Source organism: Dreissena polymorpha, chromosome 6, assembly GCF_020536995.1.
Source record: "Dreissena polymorpha isolate Duluth1 chromosome 6, UMN_Dpol_1.0, whole genome shotgun sequence".
Classification (NCBI taxonomy): Eukaryota; Metazoa; Mollusca; class Bivalvia; order Myida; family Dreissenidae; genus Dreissena; species Dreissena polymorpha.
In genome coordinates, this window is record NC_068360.1 from 93,958,373 (window position 1) to 93,978,326 (window position 19,954).

At 37.8% G+C, this 19,954-nt stretch overlaps 1 protein-coding gene and 1 long non-coding RNA gene across 3 annotated transcripts in view; one reads left to right on the top strand and one right to left on the bottom strand.

Annotated features, from left to right (window-relative positions):
* Positions 1-408: 408 nt before the first annotated feature.
* On the bottom strand, positions 409-8,977 carry LOC127835338 (uncharacterized). Its single transcript, XR_008028472.1, has 4 exons — positions 8,782-8,977; positions 2,602-2,738; positions 1,563-1,665; positions 409-1,082 (listed from the first exon to the last, which is right to left on the bottom strand). It is a non-coding gene; the product is annotated as an uncharacterized LOC127835338 (long non-coding RNA).
* Positions 8,978-16,114: 7,137 nt separating this feature from the next.
* The window catches only part of LOC127833518 (pseudouridine-5'-phosphatase-like), a 7,591-nt gene continuing 3,751 nt past the window's right edge, over positions 16,115-19,954 (top strand). Inside the window, exons 1-5 of one of the 2 annotated variants that reach the window (XM_052358810.1) lie at positions 16,115-16,255; positions 16,412-16,537; positions 17,119-17,211; positions 17,975-18,207; positions 19,333-19,954. The exon at positions 19,333-19,954 is cut by the window's right edge and continues 3,751 nt beyond it. In XM_052358810.1, the coding sequence (XP_052214770.1) occupies positions 16,201-16,255; positions 16,412-16,537; positions 17,119-17,211; positions 17,975-18,207; positions 19,333-19,515 (690 nt within the window). In that variant the 5' untranslated portion in view covers positions 16,115-16,200 and the 3' untranslated portion in view covers positions 19,516-19,954. The remainder of the gene's footprint in view (positions 16,256-16,411; positions 16,538-17,118; positions 17,212-17,974; positions 18,208-19,332) is intronic. The other variant, XM_052358811.1, reaches the window with a different exon arrangement.

The following is a 19,954-nucleotide window of genomic DNA, read 5'->3' on the forward strand; positions in this document are numbered from 1 at the left end:
TATTAATCAAGTACCTAGCAAGAGATTCTATCAATAGCAAAAATGGTTACAAATGAAATACATGTAAACATAACATACATAACATGTTCTGTATACCGTTGACATCATCGTTAAAATACATACGAATCTTTCTTATTTACCCAAAATAAATTATACAAATACAATTGATTTATAATACGTGTATTTAATGCTAGGATTTAACTATTTGAAGGATTTTAAGCGAATTGCCTCATACATGTTATGAAGTAAATGTAGATTTACGTACTTGTTCGTTATCATTCATTCTATGTAATGAATAATAATTGAAATATTGTAAACAGACTAAATACAAAAGCATATGTCAAGTCGCCTGAGCACAAACTATCAACTAACACAGCCCACACACCCCCCCCCCCCCCTCACCCCACGTGTAATACAACTTAACCCCGAAAAGACGAACAAAATACATAAGATGACATAAATTCACAGCCTTTGTCAACAAAGGCGCTTTGACTTCAATAAAACAGCACTGCATCATAATATTAGTAATATATGATTCAATAATACATACATTTTTTTCTTTACAGATTTTAGAATTTGGTATCTAAAAAACGCCGTTGGACCTTTCCTATTACATATTTATAAAAGAAGATCTGTCCGCCTCAATTTGAACATGTACACTGCAGCATACCTAACGTATGGGCTGTACATATGAAAGTCCAAGAATCTTATTAAGGAATCTTCCAATACACGTCCGAACTTAAGGCGGTTTTTAACACTTCTTATACCTACTTATCCTTCAAATAAATACAGGTGAAATTGCAATCCGAATTGCAAATTTTCGAAGTCGAATGTACTAATGACGAACAATAGTAGAATGTAACCGAATACAATTTCATAATAAATCCCGTACTATCTGTACCATGTATCACATGTTTGTATATTGAGACCGTCCATAAACCGGGGAGAATTCGAAAACTATGCCTTAGACAGTGCCCCAGTTTAAATTGTTTTAAATGCCTAAATTCGTTAAATGCTTCTATTTTTCCACGACGACCACCGTAACTTCGTTTTCGTTATCACGAAGTGCCTGCAGCTCACGTCTGAAAAATAACAACATACACTAAATGGGATGTTGCCATGCGAGTACTTTTGCGGTGTAATATTTGTTCAAAAAAACTAAGCCAGCCATTTAAAGTCATTGGACAAACAAGAAAAGTTGTAGTGTTTTAAACTGCAAAATAAATAAATAATAAAATATAAGTATTTGCTGGAGGAATCGTGTCCTGACCAGGGCTCACATTTAACAACCAATTCTTATACATTAATATATAGATGAACAAGAACCAAGAAAATACTTTCAGCATTTGACTATATACGGCTATACATTTTGCGTTTGTAATAAATAAATTGTTCCAAATAAGGTAGTGCTAAGTTTGATGCATTAAATTTCTTGTCATTTTGAAGTGTTTTATACCTTAAGAACATAAACATTTCAAGAATATTCTTTACTTTTAGACTTGAGTCTAAGAATTGGTTGGTAAAAACGGGCCTTGGTCGTACCAATGTCTTCTTCAACTCACCTGCACTGTTGTCTGTGCCTTAAGCAGAACTCCATCATTGCAATTTGTTGGGTGCGCAGATGACGACGTTCACGACGGCTGTGTTGCGTAACCTCGTGGTTGACTAAAAATTGAAGTACAGATTTGTTTTAACCTTTTCGCGATCAATAGAAAATAGAAATTGACTATATGCAAAGATAATTAAATTCGAAAAGTCTGCGAGTAAATCGAAGTCTGTTCAAGTTTTATGCTGTTTGCTGCCCATCAGTATCTTAAGATTGGAAGTGAAGTCTTTAGTACTGGATCTATTAAGAAAGTTCTTTAACTAAAATAATTTCCAATGGATTACAAACGCGTCAAAGTTGGTATTTGAGTGGGTAAGGGTAAATACGTAATATAAAATATTAAAATTACATTATGCACGAATTGAAATAAGTTTTATGTTCAATAACTGTTCACTCAGCATTCGGATTTGGATTCAGAAAGCTCCATTTCGTTAATCTGACAGTTCACTAAAGTTATTACCTGCCAAAATACTAAATTTTGGTTAGATTACACTAAATCAAATGCCCATAGTGTCCCATTACAAACCGACAAATGTTTAAGGATTTTTTTCTCGCCTTTTCTTTATTTACGATTGTGAAACCCTAGCATCAATTTCAAAATGAGTCTCTTTCGAAAATAGCAATACAAATATATGTCTTGTTACTTCTGAAACTATTCCATTCGCGCCTCATAAAACACAGTTTCGGCAGTGAAATTCAATGTTAAAGCAACAACTACGCGAAATTAAAATGTGCACATGTAAACCCCAATTATCATATATTTTCTTAAATGGCATTCTAAGCAGGATCAATTTAAGCAACATTAAACAGGTTATTTTCAATCCAAGAAAGAACTCGACACACATCAAAATTTGTTTTTGCGGCTTCTTCTATGCGGCCGTTATTTAGTGGAAATAAAAATGTTATATTTTTTTTACAGAGTACAGCCAAATGACTCGATTATTTAGTATAATGTAACCTTATGTACGCTTCAGATACAATACGAGTGTACTTACTATGCCGAACCAAGGTCAGCAATTCCTTCTGTTCGTTGTGATTGGGGATTGGCGAAAAATATGCCAGCGTCAGCGAGAAGCACGAGTGAAAGCGCAACGCAAATTAGGACTCTTGTCACCTCCATTTTTATGAGTTTCTGAAAGTAAAGATAGGTGATAATGACAAATATGTTTACCGAAAATTTAAATAGATGTGAATCTTACGAAGTTCCACCAAGATTGAATGAACAATGTCGCCTCTTGAGTGGTAACCAGCTATAAGTTTAACACTCAAATCGCAAGACGCCGGACATAGCTCGCCAATAGAAATTCGCTCAAAGGAACGCTAAATATAATTAAATTAAGTAAATGCTTCAAGTATTTCGGTTACATTATGTTTTCTTAAGAATTTAAAACAGCTAGTTAATGCTGCCTTTAATTAAACGATTACACATATTACATGCAACTAAAGACGCGGGTGAATACAACTTGTTCCTCAGCAGAATTGCACTTGGCGTAAGAAAAACGATACGAATTCGTATATCGATAGCGCGTTGTGCATTTGTTCATGTTTAATGAGTGTCCAAAATGTGGGTTATAATTATGCACGAGCGTGTGTGGGTTACACATCAGCTGATCTGAACAATAGAATGTTTGCTTGTTACGGCTGATGTACTTACTAGTATTCGCATTAACGAAATGGAATGCTAGAGGAGTGAACGCATTCATGGTCTGACTATGCAGTAAATAACAGTCCTTAATAACACTCACCAATAACACTCACCAAAATCATATCGCACAAAAATGCAAAGCAAGGCAGATTATCTTCGTTGATCCACGTTTTTGTTCTCTACATTGATTAAAGTTCTTTACCTTCTACTGCTACTGCTTTGGTGCTTAAACACAGTATTATCATTCGTGGTGTCAAATTAAAAAGCCCCACCCCGTCCCCAGAAAAAAGCCGATTGATCTACCTTACTAAAACAGCAAAACTATCAAGCATGACTGACCGGTTGGAAGCTTTTGTCAAGTGTATTGAAGCCGATTGGCAAACCCTCAATGTGATCTATACAATGAATGCCAAGTGTATTGAAGCCGATTGGCAAACCCTCAATGTGATCTATACAATGAATGCCAAGTGTATTGAAGCCGATTGGCAAACCCTCAATGTGATCTATACAATGAATGCCAAGTGTATTGAAGCCGATTGGCAAACCCTCAATGTGATCTATACAATGAATGCCAAGTGTATTGAAGCCGATTGGCAAACCCTCAATGTGATCGCTTTAAGTCGATCTATACAAGGAATGCCAAGTGTCGAACTATTTTTTTATTAATTCTTAGTGATTACCAAATTAGATAGACCACATATTAATTACTTGACCAATTTCATACACAATGTGAAAAATACGACACGTGGATTTCCTGTTGTTTTACAAATTTGTCAACACCATGCTTAAATTAATCTGCTTTAATTGAATTCATCAAATGACATTTGCCAAATGAACGAGAATATGTAATCAAGTCCTTTTAATATGGCCATAGTTTCCGGAGAAAGCGACTTGCATGTTCATTGACAATTCTGAATTAAAACAAAATCCAATGTCAAATGTGACGCTTTAAAAGAAATAAGAAAAGAGATCGCTAAAACTTAAGGCACTTTGAAGGTCGACAACGTATCGGACCACCAGCGCATGCAAGGCAGTGAGACGGCAATGGCATACTTGCCAGCCAATCACTATAGCTTATCAACCAAACCCCGCATTATGTTTTGTATTAATTAAGTCACCGTGTGCAAATGCTATAAGAAGTCACCTTATGGTACATTACTTACGGGTGAGCGGAAGCTTTATGAATAGGTCGCCTATTAAAGCAAGGAACGTCTTTGGTTTCAACACAGGCGGTACAGATTTTATCGGTGAGCGCAAACCAATATATCGGGCAATCTTGACTTGTTTACGATAAACTGCAACAAAAGACGACTTTAGCCTGTCGACAGGTGGATTAAACACCTTTAAACGGGGAACCACCTTATATTTATTCTTATTGTCGTACCACCCGATCGCCAAAAGAGAGTGTTACAAACAAACAAAAAAACAGTTATGTTCGCTTGCATGGCCTCGTCCCCACTCATTGCCTCGGAGACATTTCTCGGCGTGACTTGACGCAACATTTTTGCTGGCATGCGCTGGGTTTCGAACACGAATGCGCGTGAATGATATTCGTGCATGCGTGCGAGCTCACACTCCTGAACGGAAACCTCCGCGCAAAGATTCGACTGGTTCCAAACATTATGGGTTTGAAGGAGTTTGCGTTAACGAAATATATTTCGAAAGGGACCAATACTACGGGCTTAAACGCCAAAGAATGAACGTTTAAAAAATATCATAAGGCACATGAATGATTCGTGTATATTAGAAGCCTTATTTTAAAAACACATGAGTTTGCAGTCAATCTTGACCAAGAACGTATCCGTTTTAGACTCGTGTGCACCTGAGCGAAACATAGGCTTGACAGTCATTAATTGAAAATGACTGTTTTTGACGGTACCCACTCCGTTGCAAGAATATATGCGATCGAGCGCAACTGAGTCATGTTCCAAACCCGGATGTGAAACACGTGTTCATGAATATTTCGCTGAAGACGAAATTCCTCAAAATTTAATTCGTCAATTTTGCAAGCTTCAGACATGCCTACCATTTGGAATCATTCCATTATACATTTATACTGGATAATATATTTCGTTCGCTCATGGAGCTCTTCATCCGGGCTAACCATTCATACCATGGTGGTGAAAAATGAACGTTTCTAAATTTCGCATATTAAAAAATGTACCATTATCCTTAACAATGATTGCGCTAGTTCATGACAAATTTCAAATATAAACACCAACAAAACTCCAGTGCTTATACGACTGCGTTCATGCAGTGTTGTTAGAACTTGTTTTCACGTTGATTTTTTGTAAGTGGCTATTAACAAATCGATGGAAATTTGTAAAACTTTAGAAATTCCGCTCGTGATATAATTTAACAAAAAACACTAAATGGCATTCAATATACCTGCAGAGCATACGGTTTTTTTTATCAGAACCGTTAACACATTTTCAGGCCTTATCAAACGCATATAAGTTTCACCTGTCAAGCAAACATGTTTACGAACTAGGAAGTTCACGACCATAAAAGTCGAACAAATAAATGGTGCATGCACACTCTAACAACTTTATGCAGCGTCCGGTTCATGGCACTCAATTATCGCTGTCATTATGGATAGTGATTAATGTGGGTAATGAATTCAAACAGCTGATTGTGACGTGTGCGGTCACAGCGTTGTGCAAAATGCGGATACAGAGGGAAGGGTTAAATTATGCACTGTCAGACGAGCTAGCCGAATCTTAATTAAATAACGTACACGACATTGTCTTTAAACTAGTTTGATGCTGTAAAAAGCTACTCGCGCTATCTTTGTCGCACCTTTCTACAGACCCCCCCCCCCTATTTTTAAATTGACACATAATATATATATATATATATATATATATATATATATATATATATATATATATATATATATATATATATATATATTTATATTTATAAAACAAACTGCATGAGATTGTCTGAAAACTAGTTTTGTACATCAAAAAACTACGAGTGCTATCTTTATACGCTTTTATGTAATACAATCTCTTCTCTTTTAAAAACGAAATTGTATATATTCAAAATTTCGAGATCTTGGCTTGAAACTGAATGCATTTACAGCAGGCAAGAACGATATCGTGTTTCTTATGTCAGTTTTACTTTTAGCGACGACTTGGTATTTATTTATCCCGAACACGATGAAATAAGTTCTAAATGCCCATTGTGAATGTTGATTTTGTGCCCTAAATCACTATAAAACTATGTAAATGAATCAATAAAACATTTTATACAGAAAATAAAACGATTCAAGATTGTTTGCAGTAACATGTCTCATTTCAGATTTTAAAAGACAAGTATTCAGTTTTTTTCCTGTTTTTTTGAAGCGGCCTTGGCCCCCCCCCCCCCTCTTCTGTGAAAAATGAGTCGCGAACTGTTAAAAATTGGGAAAAAATGAGTCGCGAACTTCTTGAAATTGTGAAAATTTGAGTCTCGAATTTCCCAAAATTTTGAAAAAACGGCCATTCTCACAGAAGGAAAAAAGCCCTGGACTATTTCATAGCAACCCCATGTGCAATGAATTTTTTGCACGTGAATAACTTTTGCGTACCGCTTTGCATGGACGCAAGATTCATAATTCGGTTCAGCCCATGCGATGCGTTAAGCTGGCTGTATAATTTCAAGCGAGAAAAAAAGCAAAATATGAATGTAGATATACCATTAATTAAAAGCGTATTTTAAAGGAAGCATTTAAGATCGGATTGAGCAGTAATTTATTCTATAAAAAATATATAGAATTTGCCGCATATATGCCAATGATCCGAGAAAGGATGTTAAGATGATATATTTATAATTTAATTAATATGAAAGTTTTCAGCATGAACAAAATTATGCGAGAAAAAGAACGATTTATTAAAACATTTAGAGATTGGGATCCTACAACACATTACGAACTTACATTAAAGCATTTATTATGTTTACTGGTATTTCGTACAGTTTAATGTTCTCCATAAATTAAAGCGCTTTATTGACAAAATAAAGCCCCAGAAATGTATAATATGGGAACATTCTTTTTGAAAAGCATTGCAATGAAACGCATTTAAACGATTGAGTTCGTGCTAATGTGCTTTAATAATCCGACCATGAAAACGGCTTCAAATACGAACTACCGGGTATACGAACATGACACGCAAACGTAAATACTATTCAGCTGAAGCCAATGTCAGCATAAAAGAGGTCGAATCAATAGAATTTGCAGCAAGCGCGTGTTGCACAAAGAAAAGTGGTAAAAGCATTCAATTGTGTGACCTTCACATATTGTCCATTGTGTTTGCATTTACCTAACTAGTAAACAGCGTTTCTTGGTAAGGGTTTCGCGGCCCACTATATAGCGGACGTTTACCCTTTGCATGCTGGGAAATTTGTCGTCTGCTAAAATGTCGTCTGCTGAATTTCTAAAACTAGCATTTTCTTCGATTTTTTTCCAACGAATACTATAAGAATAGCAAACAGTTTGGATCCTGATGAGACGCCACGTTATGTTGCGTCTCATCGGGATCCAAACTGTTTGCAAATGCCTTCAAAATTCGGTTCACGCACTGAAAGAGTTAAGAAAGAAAGCTACGAAGGCGCTTAAAGGCCAGTGCCATTCAGCCGATGTTGACCGATATTTTTAACATGTTTATATAGTCGACTTTCCGAAAGCAATTGTGTCAAAAGTCATAGACGTGCCCACCCATGCTTGGTCCTTGATTGACATGCGGCAACGTGTCACCTGACTTATCGCACACATCCGATGTGGTCGCCAGGATCTAAATCAAACCCAGACATGTCGACACAATAAAGAGCTTGAAATCACAGCGGACATTACCCTTTCAGTAACAATAGTGAAGGGGTCTATACCGATTTATTTTCATTAGTTAAACTGAGCATGCAAGATCGACGCGAGCGACATTCCGCAACAAAACCTTGCACACTCGCCTGAATTTCAATATGTGGAACCCGCAAAATGTGACCGAAAATGACCATGCGGGCGTAAGTGGCATTTCAATCCGCCTGAAGAGCATAAGCGGAAAAACCGATGACAACCTATGAAATTTACTTACATTCTTCAATATTGTCAAATATGCATTTTCCATGCAATACGGATTATCGGATTGATCTCAAATAGATTTATTGAGTCCGTTAGATCTCCAACAATGCATGCGTATGAATCTTCACAGAGCATAGACTGTTCTAGACTACTCAAGCGCATTTTCAATACTTCTATTGGTCACACACGTTATTGAGAATTCAATTAAAGTACTTATAATATAAAAAAGTAGCAATAAACATTTCATGGACAATGATAACATCGCATTGCTATAACGTTATACAATAAATTCGATGCCGCATTGTAAATCTTGCATATCAAAACCTGATTTGCCGCATAACTTGGGCATTTACTGTAGTTTAGTTTAAACCTATTAATTTTAGCTCGATAGCACAACAATTTAAAATAGTAGTCATGAATAACGTTTCAAATGTAAAATAAATCTAATAAATAACACTTATAACAGGTACTCACTATTTCTTTATGTCCGTCTGTAAGCACTATAATTTAACGTGAAAGATTTTTCTTATGCGATCAGCTGTTGTAGACGCGATCAGCTGATACGGAGCCTAAACGCCGGTTATATACTCGTGTGCACCAGGGCGAGACACCGGTGCGTTCAACATAAACGTTCTCGTTAATTCGCATTATTTCTCATTAATCTATGCATTGCGAAGTAGGATGTTATGATCTTAGAATAAAAGGTTAGGATGCAATGATAATTAGTGCAAAAACTTAAAAAAATAAGCGTACTGAAAAATTGCAGCTATTACCACGTGGCCCAAGATTTGGCATGCTGACATCTGATTGGTGGATTTTGAAAGGTGTGACAGATTGGTCGTGGCATGTTAGCTGATTCTGTCACTCAACGGTGATCTAGATATCTTATTCATTTGACGTATTGTTTACACATTTGGACATTAATGTTCATATCATACGTTAGACAATCGATAAATTACCGGAGGTTATCTCGAACGGTCGGACATTGGACTTAAAAACACGATGGCTGTTGACAAGTGTGCTGTCCCAAAAGGAATAATTGTAAATAATCCAAACGTATTCTCAAACACGTCCATAATTTAATATGAGTATCGCCCGCCATCAGCACAGCCAACCGGTCTAAAATTTCCTTACGAAAATATTTTTTAAGGGCTCCATGCTTCAGTAATAAACATAGTGTAATTCTCGAATGATTTTTATTGTTTTTGTAGGAAAATGTACCAAAATAAGTCCAGTTCATGCATTATTTGTAACAAATATCCCTTGCCTAAATGTGAGCGCATGGACCGAACTCTGCATGGAGATTGGCCTTAAAGAGGAGCTAACTTACTGCGATCAAGTTTTTCCCTCGGTAAAGTAGGAGTGCTTTCCCTTGGTATCCACCTCCTTGCAATTAAATGTTGATATACTTATATTATACTTAACAGGCTTTATAAACCATAGCTATTTCAAAATTTTAATACAAGTCTATATTTCTTCACTATAATTAGTTGACTACTTTTTTTCCGACCATGAAAACATACTTGTCAAGTTGAATCGCTATGCGGTTGGATTTAATGTTAAGGTTGTTTTGGGGATGGTACACCACCTATGTTGAAATCTATACCCAGTTTATTTTTCGGAATTCGCTAAAACGACAATGCGTTAAGCAAAAATACACAGAGGTTAACTTTTTCTAAAGTGCAACACAACGCAAAGCCTATGTAAAAACGGAAACTATTCAGTGAGTACGAATGTAGAATTTTGTAAATAACTTTTCCCTTCAAAGTACTTAAATATGTATACGATCACATATAATAACGTACAAATGTATAAGCGGGATTACTACTTTCTTTTATCGCAGTTACATTCGGTATTTATGAACTACAATCATGGGTGTTGACTGCAATATAATCATTAATTAATGCGCATAAATATGATATTTTAACTGACTTAAAATATTCTTACTGCAGAAATGCATGTAACCTATGCACGTGGTGAGTGCTTTATACATTTCTCGTACACTATTATGGGCATCATAAATACTTAATCTGGACATATCTTAACATAGTTTAAGAATATCACTAGTCTCTTAATAGGTTTGCATGTGATACAACACGTAGTCTTTCAGAGCAATTAACGGCGTGCAGATTTGAATCTTAACACAATATTTGAGTCGCATGTATATTAATTCTCGCATCATCATCATCATCATCATCATCATCATCATCATCATCATCATCATCATCATCATCATCATCATCATCATCATCCTCCTCATCATCATCATCATCATCATCATCACCATCATCATCGTCATCATCATCATCATCACCATCATTTTCATCATCATGTAAGTAACAGTCCTTATGACATGTCAGTTTTATACCGATCAACAGCATTCCATTAAAGAGGAGAAAACTCGCGGAAACATCTTATTAACAATTTTATATAGGAGTTTTTGAAGGTTTTATTTTAGAAAAGTAACATGGCATCTAAATTGGAATAAACTTAGATATTATATTTAAAAAATTATAATAAATATTGCAACTTTCTGACTTTATAAGGTTGTTACATCTTAGCAATGAGTTTCTTTGTACTAGAAAGACCAGTCGGTGTCGATGTTATTAATCTATACTTGTAATGCGATACCTCTGTATATTAAATCTACCAAACAAGGTAATGAAAGAGTGTTCCCCATTCCAGTACATTACGAGCAAGAAACTGTCTTTGAGCTTCGCTCTGGAAAAAAACGTGGCTTAATGCCTTTGCGTGAAGTGTCGTCCCAGTCTAGCCTGTGCAGCCCGCACAGTCTAATCAGAGACGAAACTTTCCTATTTTTTGTAATTTTCGTTAAATGCAGTCTTATTTTAGCGAAAATCCAGTTTAGCCGGAAAGTATCTCCTGATTGGCCTGTGTGGATTTAACAGGCTAATCAGGGACTACACTTTACGCTCATGCATCCAGGGTGATGCTCATGCTATTGTGATTCGTGTCAATACTACATGATACACATAGATATCGTTTGATATCAATCAGTTTATTAATTGCCTAGGGTAGAACTCCAAACAATGACCTAATTTGTTATCGTTTTGCTTTCCTACATTACACATGCAACAAGGGAATGTACAACAAAATACATTGTTAACGAGTTGAACTTACGTCGAAGTAATCAACAAATAGCAGATATTTCAAATGCAAAAGCGATCAAGTATATGCAAAATATCAACAAATATTCATATTTAACATTTATATTAACATGTATTTCTTAGCGCTTTTGGGCAGCAAATTGCACATTCGGACGTTGATAGAGGCGTTTAGAAACGAAGGTGTGTTATTGATAGATAAATATGGTTGCATGCAAAAGAAGAAAAATGTGCACCAATAGATGTATCGAGTACTCGTAAAATGATCAGAGAGTGATCCGATATAACCAATAAAGCGTACATGGGTTTACCGATTAAGGTTGCTAAGTTACATTATAAGTAAAATCTAGCTTTGTAACTCATTACAGTCTCTACAAAAGGCGCTCCTTACAACCATTCTTCTCCTTCAAATGAGCCGTGCTCTGTGAAAAGGGGGTTTAATGCATGTGCGTAAGGTGTCGTCCCAAATAAGCCTGTGCAGTCCGCACAGGCTAATCAGGGACGACACTTTCAGCTTTTATGATATTTATCGTTTCAAGAAAGTCCCTTCTTAACAAAAATCCAGTTAAGGCTGCAAAATTTCGACCCCATTTAAAAAAAATCATTTTGTTAACTCCGCCAAGGACTGTCCCAAGCTCGCGCTAGCAACCCTACCCTGTTGAAACCTTATTATTGTTACAGAAACGCCAAACAGAATAACAACAGACATCACGGACCTTTTAGAAGGTGGATATCCAGCTGGAGGACGTTTGACGCCGGACGGTGAAAGAAAGTGTAAACTGGAAGCCATCATCTCCACTAGGACCACAACCACCATCGGTATATGGAATGTCGGAACCATGTACGAGACCGGGAAGACAGCACAAGTGGCCGCAGAGATGATAAATTTCAACCTCATATCATAGGGATCAGTGAATCAAGATGGACTGGCTCTGGGCAGAAGCAACTTACTTCCAGTGAGTAACTTTTGTTCTCGGGACATGAGCAGGAGGATGCAGCACACCCCAAGTAGCCTTGATGCTTTCCAAGACTGCACAGAGAGCGCTCATCGGGTGGGAGGCACGCGGACCACGGATCATGACGGCCTCTTTCCTTACAAATAAGAAAATAAGAAGAGGATCAACGTGGACATAATCCAGTGCTACGCCCCGACGAACGGCAGTTTAGAGGTTGAGAAGGACAACTTTTACACTAGACTGTCAACCATCACACAGGGCAGACCAAAGAGAAACATTATCATATTTCGTCGCTCTCTTCATGATGTACGTATCAAGCGTGGAGCAGACGTGGCTTCGGATCATGATCTCCTTTTTCGCCCGATTGAAAACAACTGACGCTGAAGAAGAGTTGGAGAGGGGAGCTCAGCCAACGCCAACGTTACAGCACTGCTAGACTGAAAGACACCTGGAAGCAAGAAGAGGTCAAGGTCACTCTCTCCAACCATTTCCAGGTCCTAAAGTTGCTGCTTGAAGAAGAGACGATATATCAGAAGTGGCAGAACATGAAAGAAGCAGTGACTTCAACATGGCAAGAAGTACTGGGCTCCAAGTCTTACACACACAAGTAGTGGAAATCAGCAGATACGCTTCAGAAAATTTCGGAAAGACAAGAAAAGAAGGCAAGTGTCAACAACATCAGAACACGAGCCGCAAAAGTGAAATCATAAGAAGATTACGCCGGAGCGTCAAGCGAGGTATTAGAGCAGACAATCGGAACTACATAAAGACGCTTTCAACAGAGGCGGAAGAGGCAGCCTTTTAGAAGAGAAGTAAAGATCTGTACTCCATCACCAAGAGATTAGCAGGAAAGTTTGTTAAGCCAGAGAGGCCAGTAAGGTAAGGGACAAACATGGGGGAATAATACCAGGTGACGAAGGACAGAAGAAGAGGTGGATTGAGCTACTCAACAGGCCAGCTCCTGCGAATCCACCGGAGATTCCGCCAGCTATAAGCGATCTGCCAATCAAGTGCTGCGCTCCCACAAAAGAAGAGATCAACAGCGCCATCAAGCAATTGAAAGAACGGCAAATCTGCAGGACCTGACAGCATACCTGCAGAAGCGCTTAAGGCTGACGTGGAGACCAGTGGGGAGCTACTACACCCACTCTTCAGCAAGATATGGGAAGAAGAAGAAATACAACAGATTGGAGAGAGGATTACCTCATCAACCTTGCCAATAAAGGCGACCTCAGTTCCTTCTCCAACTACCAATGAATCACACTGTTGTCCATCCTAGGGAAGGTTTTTAATCGCATCATGATGAACCGAATAAAAGACGCAGTAGACCCGCACCTCCATGACCAACAAGCAGGCTTTCGAACGGAGAAATCCTGCACGGATCAGATCGCATTCCTGCGCATCATTTTGGAACAATCTCTGGAGTGGAATTCGACGTTGTATGTCAACTTCATTGGCTATGAAAAGGCGTTCGACATCGTTGACCGGAAGTCCCTCTGAAGATTTCTCAGACACTACGGAGTGCCAGGAAATATCAACAACATCATCAGGTAGTCTTATGAAGGAATAACCTGCAGAATCATTCATGCTAGACAGCTCACTGATGCCTTTGAAGTGAGTACCAAGGCTGCTTACTCTCACCTTTCCTGTTCCCGCTGGCCATAGACCGGGTAATGAAGACATCGACGGAGCAGAAGCGGAATGGAATTCAGTGGACACTCTGGAAACAGTTGGAAGACCTCGACTTTGCCGATGATATTGACCTTCTCTCCCACACCCAACAACAGATGCAGGAAAAGATAAACATGGTAGCGGTACAACTCAGCTAGACTGGGCCTCATCATCAACCAAGGGAAGGGCAAGGTGTTCAGGACCAACGCATCCAACAACACAACCATCAGGAGGTGGACAGCTTCACCCATCTCGGCAGCATTCTGGACAACCAGGGAGGAACGGAGTCAGATGTCAGAACCCGCATCTGTAAAGAACGAGCAGCCTTCAATTAGCTGAAAAACATCTTGGGATCCACCACCAAGATTAGGCTCTTTAATGCCATCGTGATGCCACTACTCGATCATCTATGGAGCAGAGACCTGTAGAACCACTGTCACCACCATGAAGAAAATATAGGTCTTCATCAACACCTGCTTCAGGAAGATCCTCAAGATCCGCTGGCCAGACAAGATCTCCAACGAAGAATTATGGAGAAGAACAAAGCAGCGGCCAGTTGAAGAAGACATCCTTCAGGGACGATGGCGGTGGATAGGCCACACCCTTCGCAAACCGGCAAACAATACGACAAGGCAATCTCTCACATGGAACCCCCAAGGAAAACGAAGAAAACACCTGGTGCCGTGACCTGAATGCAGATGCTTAGCAGATGGACCAAACATATGGGCAGCTGGAGGGACTCACCCAGAACCGAAACGTCTGGAGGAAGCTGGTTGGCGGCCTATGTCCCAGATGGGACTACAGGCGAAGATGAGATGACATGATTTTGTTTAACCATATATTTGGCAGTTATTTTTGTATATAGGAAAATATATAGTTTTTGAAACAACGCTAATTGAAAATAAAATAGAAATTCCATAGATCCAAAATTCATGTATGCTATTTATTCAAACAATCTTGATTAAAGAATAATTAAAAAATGGCGTTCAAATCCATCCTCGTTTGCAAATAAATGTGCAGCAAATTAAAAATGATTGTTTTGTTTGCGTTGCTGGGGTTCTTGGTGTGATCGAATCCGTTGAAAAGTGCACAGCTCTGCGTCGCCAGATCAAACTGTGCGGCCACACACGCTGGTTCCGTTTGACGCAGACAGATGCACGCGCATCCGATATTGCTCGTAACCTTTAAGACTGTACTGACAGCAGGATACGACATATCGATACCAGTGACAACCCGGAAGTCTACAACACAAAGGGGTTTACGTTATTAACAGGACGCGAAGCTAACATCTTTTAATTTATCAAGAATATGCGTTTGGAGTTCTAGATTTCATATTGTCTCAAAATAATTGATCAATTTGTCTTGCACTCTGCTCAAAATACGGTGTTATATGAACTAATTAAATAAAATTATAAACTGGTATCAGTACTGATGGCCCATCAAGCGAATACATGCATCTTTAATCTCGTGTAACAAAGTACCAATATTTGATAGTAGACCAGACAATAACTTATATCATGTTCATTAAGCGTATTCTTACAGGGTGTAATTGGTTGGAGAAAACAGTGACTGGCATCTCGCGGAGTTATCATTATTAAATATTAGACCAGGCAACAACTTTTGAAGTTCAAATTTATATATCAGTGTAAGTTAGGATTGTTTTTATCTTAAGCCAGTGGATCTTAAGATTTAATTCAGTATGACAAAAACAAATATTAAAGACTATAATAATGGGCCGTGCTCTGTGAAAAGGGGGTTAACTTAAATGCATAAAGTGTGCGAACAACGTCGGCCCAGATTATATATTTTGTTTTGCTTAAGATACAAGATAGATACAAACTTTTATTTCAAGTCGGTTAACAATAAATAAAATCGATTCAATGATGAATGATGAATGAAAATGCTTAAATCGATTCAACTTAGAATGCCCTTTATGAATTGGTATGTTATAGGGGATCTATGTGCACAAAGTTGCATTTATTTTCGCTTGAAGTTGTCGCTTTTACACTGAATTATATAGGGAAAATATTTAGTATAATACGACCTATACATCCGTTATTTGAAAAGGTGGTATTTAACCTACGAGGATATGTTGCAATAAGTTCAGTAATTGTTATCAGTGTGTTTTCATTCTGCTAAGAATGGCAAACAAAAACGTGTCACACGTTATATTTGATATGGATGGTTTGCTTTTAGGTCAAATATTATATCTCTTCTATACATTTAGCGCACACATTATTTATTTTAACTATATCTTTGTTTGTCACATGTTTTCGCTACTTCTTAGTTAATGCTGTTCGCTTTTATGAGTTCATACGTACAGCTCAGCGACCCGTATTTATTGCATTTCAGATACGGAGCGCTTGTACACAGAGGCCATACAGAATGTGTGTGACCCCTTTAACAAGAAGTATACTTGGGAACTTAAACAAAAAGTTATGGGGAAAAAGGAATCAGAATCTGTTAAAATAATAATTGGTAGGTTTCAAAATGATGTTATATGATGGTATTTTGTGTGCTAGTGTGTGCCTGTGTGAATATGGTGTGGTTGTTTTTAACTGTAACATACCCTAGAAGCTTGTATAATTTAAAAGTATTTCTTACAAAATATTTTTGTAAAAAAACTGACTTGGGGGACTAGTCCATATAAACATACTCCTTTGATAATTTTTGCTATGGCGTCTCTGGGAGTACATATGGACCCCTTCATAAACACAATTGCAGTTTTGCCCACAGATTTCATGTGCATCACTAAACAGGTGTCATCTGTTACCAATTAAGGAAAGCGATGAATAAACTTCAAAAACACATTAAATTTACCTGAATGGCAGCATACATATATAATCCTTTGCATGCAACCTTAAAACACTACGATGTTTCAACACACTATTCTTGCTGACATTTTCGTAATGAAATTTGGAACAGTGTAAATATTGAACACCTGTTTGACATCGTTATCAACTTAGGTTACATCAATTCACAGGCTAATCTGGGACAACACTTTACCCACATCTGTGAAGCCCAATTTTCTTAGAAAGTGGCTCTCTTTTAATTTTCAGAGGAACTCAATCTGCCAATACCGGATAAGCAGTTTCTTGAAGAAGTTCATCAACAGTACAATATTCTATTTCCAGCAGTTGAGCTTCTGCCAGGTAAATGTTGGCACTCTTAAGAAAGTAGAAACAAAAATTAAAATGGAAAATGTTGTGTTTTTTTTACAGAATAATGTATACATTTGTGGAGTTACTATAACTATCATACTTCCAAATTTAAAAAAAGACTTGTTTGAGTTCTATAATGATAGTACAAAAAATGTATATTGGTTTTAACGGCATTTATTTAAGCACATGATCATGCATTAATGAATGACAAAAAGCTAATTTACAGAATTATACAATTTAAGAAGCTTATAATTTGTTAGTAAAGCTTTATTTTGTTGTGATTGAACAGCTGTCCCCTATTGTTGTACTTTTGGCATAACAAATTGGTGAAAATGACTTACTATCTCTAAGGGAAAACCGGGTTAAATGGATGTGCATTAAATGTTGTCCCATATAAGCCTGTACAATCTGCACAGCCTTCTGCTTTTAATGTATTTTTCATTTAAAGTTGTTCGCTTCTTAGCGATATGCAGTTTAGGAAGTTTTGTCCCTGTGCAGTCTCTTTTCCAAGAGCAAGGCTCATACATTAACCCTTTGCATGCTGGGAAATGTGTCGTCTGCTAAAATGTCTTCTGCTGAATTTCTAAAATTAGCATTTTCTTCGATTTTTTTTCAAAAAAATACTATCAGAATAGCAAACAGTTTGGATCCTGATGAGATGCCACGTTCTGTGGCGTCTCATCTGGATCCAAACTGTTTGCAAAGGCCTTCAAAATTCGGTTCCTGCGCTGGAAGGGTTAAATGTTTGCTCCAGGTGCAGATAAACTAGTACGACACCTGCACAAGCATAACATTCCCATCGCAGTGGTCACAGGCTCAGACACTGCAAGCTTTGAGCTCAAGTCTCAAAACCACAAGGCGTTCTTCTCGCTGTTTCACCACCTCGTGTTGACTGGGGATGATCCAGAAGTGAGGCACGGAAAGCCTGCGCCTGACCCTTACCTTATTGGGGCTCGACGATTCGATGATGGAGTGGAGCCATCAAAAGTATGTGCATTGTAAACTTTGATGTGACAGTGCTCCAGCTAGGATTTGAAAAGGGCAGGGGGGGATGCTATTTTGTCAAAAGGGCACTTTTAAGGGCGCAGTATTTTTTGTAAATACACTACCACTGTCTACCAGCATGCGGTCGCATCTACAATGCTCCCTGTTGGATATTTATTTTTAGCGAAGCTGTTTTCGGAGAAAACCCGAGCTATTGTCACAGCCAGCTTGTCCGCCGTAGGCGTCGTGCTAAAACCTTAACATTGGCTCTAAAATCAAAGTGCTTCCACCTACAACTTTGAAACTTCATATGTAGATGCACCTTGATGAGTTCCACATGTCACACCCATTTTTGGGTCACTAGGTCAAAGGTCAAGGTCACTGTGACCTCTAATATTAAACTTTAACATAGGCTCTTAAATCAAAGTGCTTCCACCTACAACTTTGAAACTTCATATGTAGTTGCACCTTGATGATTTCTACATGCCACACCCATTTTTGGGTCACTAGGTCAAAGGTCAAGGTCACTGTGACCTCTAATATAAAACTTTAACAAAAACCTTAACATTGCCTCTAAAATCAAAGTGCTTCCACCTACAACTTTGAAACGTCATATGTAGATGCATCTTGATGAGTTCTACACGCCACACCCATTTTGGGTCACTAGGTCAAAGGTCAAGGTCACTTTGACCTTTAAAAAAAAAAAAAAATTCTGACAAGATTTGGCAGCCGAGCGTGGCACCCCTTATGCGGTGCTCTTGTTATATTATTAATAATTGTTAGAATATATTATTAATATTAAACCATGTAAATAAAATGTCTACAATGAGTAATAAATAAATATCAATGTAATAACAGATTAATAAATTATAATATATCAAATTTTTTAATTTTTTAAAAATAAATAAAAGGGCAAGGTGGGGCCTCAGAAGGGCAGGGCGGAGCGCCCTTCCAATTAGGCCTAGCTAATTTATTTTTTAATTTTGTTTTCGAGTAAAGGAATTTTTCTTAGCAAAAACTAAGTTAAGGTAATTGCACAGGCTAATTTGGGATGATAGTAAAGGTTCATGCATTAAGCCCCATTTTCACAGAACAAGGCTCACTATTTTACACTTAATCCCATGACAGGTGCTTGTATTCGAGGACGCGGTGAATGGCGTAGAGTCTGCACATGCTGCAGGGATGCAGTGTATCTGGGTCCCACATAGAGAACATGACCGGGCCATACTGGAGGGAAAAACAGAGCTGATTCTCAACTCCTTGGTGGAGTTTAAACCAGAGGAGTTTGGACTGCCGGCATTTGAAAGTTGATGGTTGCCTGTGATAGTTTTGGTTAATGGGAAAAAGTACTTTAAAAGTTGTTCATATTTTTTCATGAAACTTAAAGCATGAATAGGTGGCAATATGGAGATTATGCATGTTATTTCATTTTGTTCCAACGCCAATAATTCTGGTTGCAATGGCGACAAATATATATAAAAATTTTTTTTTTAAATCTGACAATGGTGGAGTTTCACCGGTAGGGGACCATTTTGCTTGGCAATCTCTTGTTTATTCTTGTACATTGCCTTTTTTTCTGAAATTTTCAGTTTGGGAATGAAATTTGCACAAATTTCCTTTGGTTTAAAAATATCTAAACTTATTCAAGAAGCGTTAAAAACGCAGTACTTAATTGTTGACGGTTTTTCTATTATTTGACCTAGTGACCTAGATTTTGACCTCAGATGCCCAAAATACAATCCCAACCCAG